The 9,796-nt window shown below is 52.9% G+C and overlaps 2 protein-coding genes across 2 annotated transcripts in view; one reads left to right on the forward strand and one right to left on the reverse strand.

Annotated features, from left to right (window-relative positions):
- Pmar_PMAR023627 (hypothetical protein) overlaps positions 1–9,796 on the reverse strand; it is a gene marked incomplete at both ends in the record, with an annotated part of 24,737 nt that overhangs the window by 4,915 nt on the left and 10,026 nt on the right. The window lies entirely within an intron of this gene.
- Positions 9,310–9,788, forward strand: Pmar_PMAR023626 (U3 small nucleolar ribonucleoprotein IMP3, putative; the record flags this gene model as incomplete). Its single annotated transcript, XM_002785858.1, has 3 exons — positions 9,310–9,446; positions 9,493–9,600; positions 9,644–9,788. Coding segments are annotated over 3 exons (390 nt in total), but the record flags the coding sequence as incomplete, so codon positions are not given.

The following is a 9,796-nucleotide window of genomic DNA, read 5'->3' on the forward strand; positions in this document are numbered from 1 at the left end:
ATGCCCAAGCACAACATGCCGAGATCAGCAATGCACAACTGGTGCTCTCCGCTGCTGTGCCATCTGAGCAAGGCAATACTTGTGTGCCCACCTGACCACTCCTCACTGTAGAGCCGCCGCATTGAAGTCAATATCAAAGTAAGAAGAACCAGAGTGATGAGCTCTGGAGCAGGAACGTTTTCAAGGGGGGAATTGGCTTCCAATGCCGCAACTCGCCGGTCTGCCAGCTCTAGTAAGTTGGCGAGTAAACTGTAGTCATCCCCAATCACATCCCAGTGCTTCGATAAGGCTACCATACGATGAAGCTCTAGCGTTAGAGGCCTGCAGCAAAGGCTTGGATGATTACCGCCGCACTCCGTGCAGACTCCACTACTCACTCTGTGTTGCCAGGAAGTTGAACCAGCTCGGAGCACTTCTGCTGCAGGGACGCGAGAACGGCTGGGGCCTCTCCTACCGCATACTGCACACTCAGCAGATCCGCCGACAGAGACAGCAAAGTATCATCGGTAGTCTCAATCAAAAGAGACTCCAAAGCCTCAACGCTACTGCTATCCAGCCCTTTGCAGTCTTCGTCCTTCCGCAGGAGCTGTCGGACAATCTCTGCAACGAGCACCTATCAAGAGGCTTGACCATCGCCATCGCAGCAAACCAACCAGATCTTCGGGGCTGTTTCGGAATTGCTCGAGGACCACCCGGATCCAGGGCTCCTCAGTGGATCCGTTGAGGCCTTCCAGAATTGTTTCAGTGGTGAACTCGCTCCCACACAAGCGGACGGTCGCCAACAGGAGCGCCAGCAGCACCGTCTTCTCGGCAGGAGATGCCGACGGCTGTGATGCCTGAATCGACAGGAGCATCCAACAACTAAGGAAGCTGCCTTACCTGCTGAGAGGTGTCCAGACCCAAGAGGAGTGCCGTGTAAGAAGTGAAGCAGCAGAGATAACAGCGGCGGGTGGGGCTGAGGCTGTAGATAGCTTCAGCGAGTCTGTAGGTCAACTCGGGGATCTCCGAATTGTTCCCGTATCTAGCATGACACATCTGATAGTCACCGTGTTTTCCCTCGTATACATACTGAATGATGAATTCCACGATCATGAGCAGGGCAGTAGTCGACTCAGCTGATGAGGCTTCCTCTCCGACCGGCCATCCCCGGAGAACGCCTGGGAGAGATATTCGACAGTCCTGATAAAGAGACGAGCAAAAGAAGACTCACCGGGATCACCAAAGACGTGGGCGTCCACGAAAAGCATAGCTTCCGATCGCAGGGCCAATTCTGGATGCCAAACCAGGTTCGACACTAACTGGAAGCCCTGGTCACTGAGGACCTGATGACGGTGGCCAGTATACCTCCCAGCGCTAACCCGAGCGATAACCCACTTGTCCCTCGTCAACGACAATATCGTCGTGGTCGTCATCCAAGGCGTCCGCCGCCTCGACGATGGCGTTGAGGCACTTCACGGCCCACAACCTGGCCGCTCGAAAGCATGTGTTTTTTAGTGACGCAGTGGCCCCGACCTCACAGTGGTGTCCAAGTCGAAGCACCGGCGGAGGACACATGGCGCTAGTGTGGCCAACTGTGATCGACTCAACGGCACAGTCTTGATGTCTGCTTTCAAGGACCGATATGTTTGCTCTAGAATCTGAGGAGAAAGGGGAGAAGCAGAAGGAATACGACACATCGTCAGCTACCGTTCCCCTGACGACTGGGCTACGATCTGCCAGTCCCGGCACCAACCTCGCAATGATTGCTGCAGAGAAATCTTCGTCATCGATAGTGCCCATCCACGAGGCAAAGCCGGCCTATAAAGGAAACCGACGGAGATAGGGGCCAGCTGGCAATCCCGAGATCTTACATGAGACAACACCAGAGCTCTGATGGACTCTGACGAATCATGACAGCGGTCGAGGCCCAGGATGCTGGTCATCCCTCGCAACACTCCTATCATACGCTCAAGGGACTGCTTCATCTGGTCGGCTGCAGACCGGCTGGGGACCCGCCCGCCCAGTGGGGCTGACCCACATGGTAGTGGCTTCCCAACTGGTAACATCCTACCAGTCATCTCCGCGTGTTTTATATCAGCTTCCTGGCCCTTGATGATCTCGAGAAGGCCCGCGCAGCCGGCGCAAGCTGCCACTGTTGCAACCATGCGGACGTGGAGTACCGCCACAGTTGCCAAGGAGGGGCCCTGAGCTCACATCAACCACGATAGCCGCGACTTTTCCTACCCCGCGTTGGGTGCTGCCAGGGACACCCAGCAAGAAAGAGTTCAGTCTAGCTATGAGCAGAACACCATCCATACCGTCACCAGCGAGGGTGGAGTAGAGTGTACGGAAGAAGCACTCGAAATTGCGAAGGTGTCGCAGCCGACTCGATGAGGACTTCTCGGCGCTCCCTGAATGACGCGGCATATTGCGACCAATACCCTGTAGTTTCAAGACTACTGACTCTTCCCAGCAGAAGAGAGGGCGAGCTTCTGCCTCAAGACCACCAGACGAGGCAGTGAGGTGCCGCCTTCCGTTAACTGGTATGCCTCAACCACCATCTGGAGCGGAAAACTCTGCGACTAATGGCCCTCCGTATGTTCTTACTTGAGCAAGATCATCAACAGCAGCGGAGGACACTCCTTGAGTATTCACTGCAGCATCTACGTCGCCCGGTCTGACTAGTTCCTTGCAGCCGGCTCCAGCTATAATGACATTGATGACCTTATGAAGGAACAGTGTCCATAGCGGGCCCACAACAGAGAGTCTTTACTGTTGACAATATGCTAGCTTCATTATTCCTGCGCCTGTCGACGAGCTTCGATACGAGCTGCCTCATGTGGTACTCTCCGCGACTCCCAAGGATGGTAGTAAGTTCGATCAACATGGCACTAGCCGGGACGGGCTCAGCTGAGATGAATAGCAATACCATTGACTAGGCCAGCAGGGCTAGGCTACAGCTTCGACTTGTGCTCGATGAGGTAGAGGAGTTAGTAGGAGTCCGAGTTCGTCTGGCCCGCTTCCGTGGGGGTGTCTCAACTCTCTCTTGGGTCTCTGCTATGACATCGGGCATTCTGGCAAGAGGGGGCTATTGCTGGATGGTAAGGACCACCTACATTTGGTCGCTGTTCATTGCAGCATTCTGTGACCCCTCCCCTGCTGAAGTCCTACTGCCTCTGCTAGCTACAGAACGGGGCATAGTGAAAACAAGCAATAGACTACAAACATAGCATCGTATTTTCTAGCACAGACTGCCGACTAGGAAGACGAATATGTGTTCGGAAACATCGCGAGTTATCAAGTTTTGAGAGGTACACGACGTTGAGTGCCAGTCTGCACAGCCCAACGCAGACCTTGGCATACGACTTGTGGCTGCTGAGCTGATGGCCTAGGTTCGACCTTCCAACGGGGAAAGCGTTTAAAGTATCTGAACACCTTGTGGCGTTCACAACTAGTGCCACCTTAAACTCCTACCATCCTATGCCAGCCTCACTTAGCAGTAGGTCGTTCCCTTCGGCAGACCCAGCAAGCGGAAAGCTTTGGTGACCATCAGAATCTACACTGTGTAGACTACACAGTTCTATTACGGGTCCGGAGTGGGCCGCCTTGCCGTAACGTGGCACTAAGGAAGTCCGCCGATATGCAGTCAATGATAGTGATGGCTTTACGAGCTGGATGAGGGACGGAGCCGTGATAGCGGCCTCGACGCCATGTTGTGAAGGCTCTGTAATAGACACGAGAGGCCGTCACCATCACTCAGTGATGATCATTGTAAGGAAGTATTGACAGAAAAAACACGACAGTGAGTAGGAGAACATCACGAGAAAAAAAGCCGCAAGTGTGTGATGACATTTAGTGAGGAACAGGACTATTTTGGCTTCTTTCCATTATGGTGGGCTCCGGGGTCGATCGCCCCCTCATCCTCGAGGATCTGTCGTGCCACCCGGTTGATGAGCTTGAACCGCAGCGGCCCCAAGTGGATGCCGCCGTACCATCTGAGACCAACTCTGCCACCTTTGGCTGTCCAAACCAACACCTACCGAGAAACTACGACCAACACTCCCTCGGCACCAGTAAGTGTGAGAAGCTCCTGAAGCTTCGTCCCGGCACCGCTCTCTCCATCCGAGTCATGATCCTGATGATAGCCTGAGACGACTATTCTCCTGGAATTGGAAGAAGCCCTCACCTACCAAGATCTGCGGACTTGTCCAATTTCCCACTGCCATCCTTCATTCTGAACCGATACGCATACATGTTGTGCGTTGCCCTGAGTATCTTGTGGCTCTGCTTTAGAGTGTTCAATGCGACCTCCACATCTTCCTCGCTTTCAACGAATGCCAGGTGGGCTTGGAACTTGGACTGAAAGAGCAGTTCGTGTTCACCTTAGTCTGTATGAGCATTCTGTTGTCACTACTTTCTTCTCAGTGATAGGCTCCCCTTCCCTCAAATCGGACGGGTCCAGAGTTCTACATGCCTCCGTCCTTCCCTTCCCCTTAGAAGTGCCTTTCCGAAATTCCCCTTTGCGGCTCTGAGTACCACGTAACCACCATCACCCTTGATAAGCCCCTCACCTGCATGGCTTCCATCTGCTCCTTCCAAGCTTCATACTCCTCCGCTGCCTCTTCCTGCACCACCTCAGCCCTCGTGGCTTCCGCCTCCTGCTCCTGCTCGATAACCTCTTTCCGTTGAAGAGGTGTTGCCTCTCGCTTCGCCTGCTCCTCCTCCTTCTCCTTCCTGTCGGCCTCCCACGTCTCCCCGTACTGAGCGTAAAAACGGATGAGGCTTTTCAGCGTCATGGAGTGCGAGATTGAGAATGGCGGCAGTGTTCATTTAGTCAGAAGTACTTCTGATGGAACCCCTGACAAAGTCGAGAGAGGCCCACCTTAGTGATTATGTCCCTTACGGGAGCAAGGGCAGCAAGTATAGGGAAGACGTAGCCGGCCTTCAGTTGGGTCCATACATTCCCCAATACAAGCTCTTGTAACTTCTCTGAGGAGATGCGAGGGTTTTGGATGGCATGGGAGAGTCGGTCGCCGTCGTCTCACTCAATTTACTGCCTACAGCCTCGGAGCCTTCCGCAGCTATGACCTCTGGGATGGCGTCGAGCTTGAGAGGGTAGCCTCTAGGGAGGGTGAACATGAATGTGGCGTCCGCCTCGACATCACACTCGCCGTGGATGGTAATAGCGTAGCTGAGAGAAGGGAAGTGGCATGATGAGGCCATGGCACCCCCGACTGTATTACGCTACATCTCCATCATGTGACCCCGATGGCCGATGCAACCACATAAAGCCGACCTCGGCATCATATGCTGACCGAAGGGCATCAGCCTCTTCCAATTGGATTGCTAGACAGTCACGAGGGGCATGGTCTTGACGGATCATGAACAAAGGCAGATGCCCACCTCAGGCTGCGAGAGAGGACCAATTCCAGTGTGCTCCATCATAGAATGCCCTCCTGACTAACTGCCCAACACAGACCTCCGTAACTACTCCGAAACACTCTTCACAGAGACTGGGAGTCCCATAACTGGACTGTTACACAGCACAAGCATGGTAGCCTCGAGGAGTACCAAGAGAGTTTCGTCTGTCGAAGTGGAGCACGGCCAGCAGCGCTGAGATGTGCCATAGACGACCCCTTACAGGTCCTGAAAGGTCCATGCTGCTGCATCCCCGGTCCAGTCCGGGTATTGACTGGCAGGACACAACAGGGACTAGCTGATCAACAGCGCTTGCATTAGAAAATGATTGATAGTTAGTGAGGAACAGGACTATTTCGGCTTCTTCCCATTATGATGGGCCCCGGGGTCGATCGCCCCCTCATCCTCGAGGATCTGTCGTGCCACCCGGTTGATGAGCTTGAACCGCAGCGGCCCCATGTGGATGCCGCCGTACCATCTGAGACCAACCCTGCCACCTTTGGCGGTCCAAACCAACACCTACCGAGAAACTACGACCAACACTCCTTCGGCTCCAGTAAGTGTGAGAAGCTCCTGAAGCTTCGTCCCGGCACCGCCCTCTCCATCCGAGTCATGATCCTGATGATAGCCTGAGACGGACCGTTCTCTAAGTAATAAAATTGCTACACGTCCCTACCAAGATCAGCAGACTTATGATCGCCAGTTCTTGCCTTGAACCGGTAGGCATACATATTGTACGCCCGCATTATCTTGTGGCCACGCTTAAGGGTGGTCAATGCGATGTCCACATCCTCCTCGGTCTCGACGAATGCCAAATGCGCTTGGAATTTAGACTGAGAGAAAAAACTTAACTTCGCGAAGGCAAGCACGATCAATATGGGATTGGTCCGATGCCTTCTCAAGAAAGAATGCGAGATGGCGCTGACATCCTCATTACTCTATCAACCTATCGATCAACGCCACCGCCACCACTGAGCTAGGGTTGAGGAGAGGTCCGGCCTCTACAAAGCAGATGAAACACTGCAGGTGCTTTTCCGAGACTACCCTAGCCACTACTCATGAGTTCCAACAAGTGTCGGGCATATATGGGCGTGGAGCCTACCATTACCTTCATCTGAGTTATAGGCTCCCCTTCTTTCCAATCGGTAGGGTCCACCGCACTGCGCACCTTATCTCTCCGCTTCTCTTTAGAGCCCTTTTGGAGCTCCTCCTTGCGCTCCTGTACAGCATATCTCCTCCGTGATAGCTCAATCCCTTACCCATCCTACCTGTATGGCAGCTATCTGCTCAGCCCAAGCGTTATATTCTCTCTCTGCCTCTCTCCGGGCGAACTCCCCACGTCGAGTCTCAACCCGCTCCCGCTCGACGGCCTCTGCTTTTTGCTTCTCTCGTTCCATCTCCTTCACTTCCCAAGCCTTCCCCAGCTGAGCAGGACATCTGTTTGTTGATTGGCATCAGATTCGAGAGAGGCTTACCTCAGTGATTATGTCCCTTACAGGAGCAAGGGCAGCAAGTATGGGGAAGACGTAGCCGGCCTTCAGTTGGGTCCATACATTCCCCAATACGAGCTCTTGTAACTTCTCTGAGGAGATGCGAGGGTTTTGAATGGCATGAGAGAGTCGGTTGCCGTCGTCTCACTTAATTTACCGCCTACAGCCTCGGAGCCTTCCGCAGCTATGACCTCTGGGATGGCGTCGAGTTTGAGAGGGTAGCTTCTAGGGAGGGTGAACATGAATGTGGCATCGGCCTCGACATCACACTCGCCGTGGATGGTAATAGCATAGCTGAGAGAAGGGAAGTGGTACGATGAGGCCGTGGCACCCCTAACCGTATTACGCTACATCTCCATCAGCTGGCCTCGATGGCCGATGCAGCCACATGAAGCCGACCTCGGCATCATATGCTGACCGAAGGGCATCAGCCTCTTCCAATTGGATAGCTAGACAGTCACGACGTGACATGGTTATAAATCATAAAAATTGCACTGTTCAGCTTGCCTTACCACACATCCGAGTACACAACAACTTCCTTCGTAAGACGACCACTCCACTGTAGCCCAACTAGTTCAACCTAGTCTAAACACAAATCCTGATTCCATCTGGGTTCAACTGTTAACAATGGTAGAGAATGGTGCGTCTAGTAGTGGAACTAAGAGTTCGGTTGGGGCTGTACCCGTCACATAAACTACCTGATTGTTATACCGAATAGCCTCCGAGTGTATCACCGCTTCCGTCCTTCTCCCTCCATGAGGCTATGACGATATAAAGAGTTTCGATAGCGCCTTCGCGTGGAATGGCAATTCAGTTGTGCAGTCCACAACGTGCAGCTCTAACTTAGAACTTAGAGCCTCTAAGCACAAGCCTCATCATGAGAGTACTGGCATAGCTGCCCCGCGAACACTGAACACAAGCCTCATCATGAGAGTACTGGCATAGCTGCCCCGCGAACACTAAGCACAGGCCTCATCATTAGAGTACTGGCATAGCTGCCCCGCAAGGACTGAACAACAAGCCTCACCATGAGAGTACTGGCATAGCTGCCCCGCGAACACTAAGCACAAGCCTCATCATGAGAGTACTGGCATAGCTGCCCCGCGAACACTAAGCACAGGCCTCATCATGAGAGTACTGGCATAGCTGCCCCGCGAACACTCAGCACATGCCTCATCATGAGAATACTGGCATAGCTGCCCCGCATGAGAGTAGTGGCATAGCTGCCCCGCGAACACTAAGCACAAGCCTCATCACGAGAGTACTGGCATAGCTGCCCCGCGAACACTAAGCACAAGCCTCATCGTGAGAGTACTGGCATAGCTGCCCCGCAAGCACGAAATTGAAGGTCCGAACAACGAGATAGATTTTCCTGAAGGAACGGAATCGAAAATCCAAAGGTGTACTCGACGAATTTGGAAATTCTATTAACGCGAACTTGTAAACATTCTATCGAACTCGGACGGATTTGAAAGTTTTAAATGCGAGTATGATCTTCCCGTTTCGGATTCGTGCCTCCAACTTCGCGCGTCCTGACAAAATTTCTGGTTCCGAAATCGAACTTGATGTTCGTTAGGTGTAGTGCGGTGGCTCCAGCCTGAGCGTGACTGCGATGGGCGCTAGCTCCACGTACAACTTCCCAACCTTTATACGGGCTTTGCAGACAACTAAAGAATTTCTTGCCTATTGTAACGAATACGATTGGATACTGAATTTGTTGGTGCTGAATGCTGCTGCTACTGCTTCCACTCGTGGCCCACCACGTTTGAGTGTTTGAGTAAGCATATCAAGGCTCTTAAGTGGCTTGCAGATTGGTACGGTAGGCGTCCCATAAGGCGTTTAATCATTTTATCAGTATTATCATCACTCTATCTCGGGGCGGCTTGTTCATTGTGTCGCACGGATGTGGTCTCGACTGTACAGTTCCATGAGAGGGCTGCCACAGGTCACCGGCATACAAGATTGGAGCGTGAATCTGGTCGGCTATGGCAGGGGCGTTGACTGTCGCCGACAGTCTGTCGGTAATATGGGTGGGGGACCGATGCTGTTCATAACAGTGCCCTTATCTGGATTGAGCTGGCGGAGACTCCCCTACAGCTGGTGGCAGCCTCTAGCGGCAGGGTTGGGGATGAGAAGTGGAAGTCGAAAGTGGAGGAGATGTCAATACCAACCACGCCCATACCGACCACTATCGTAGGTAGATAAGCATGAGCTGCCCCGCAGAACCACGCCTTCTCTGGTGGGGTTCAGTGGCGTAAGAATCCTGCCTCATCGGGGCATGATTGTTTTTGATTGGTGTTGCTCGGCCACGGTATGTAGTTATCAATTCTATCGTTCTTATGTGATAGTAGCTTCTGCACTGGGAAGGAGAGTGTTGAGTGGTCGGGGGTAGTAATTTTGCCAAAAGGTTTTCGCCTCGATAATGCGACAATTAAAGCCTCATGAGCAGAAGCTGCTCCGTAAGGTGAACTTGTATCAGTGGAAGAGAGATGATAACAACGTCCGCGAGGCAAAGATCATCCGGAAATATGGCATCCAAGACAGAGAGGATTACACAAGGTAGGATGCCTTAGCGGTCTTACTCCTGGCCGAGGTGCGGGAAAAGATACAATAAGCTGTCGGGATTGGTCACGAAAGTTGTAGCGCAGTTGAGGAAACTGCCTGCTAGCGATGAGGAACGTATCAAGATGACCGAGGTCCTTCTTGATAAACTGTAGGGCATTGGTCTTAGCCGTATGCGGATGACTGTAGTCTAGATACACCATGGGAGTAATTCCCACCGCGTCGTCGCTGGACAAGTGCGTTGAGCTCTCAGCCTCGTCTTTCGCTCGGAGGCGGCTCTCAGTTGTTGTAACGCGGAATCACTTTACTGAGCAAGTAGGATTCGATGGTAGTATACTTGTAACCAT

Source organism: Perkinsus marinus (genome assembly GCF_000006405.1).
Source record: "Perkinsus marinus ATCC 50983 genomic scaffold scf_1104296931952, whole genome shotgun sequence".
Taxonomy (NCBI): domain Eukaryota; phylum Perkinsozoa; order Perkinsida; family Perkinsidae; genus Perkinsus; species Perkinsus marinus.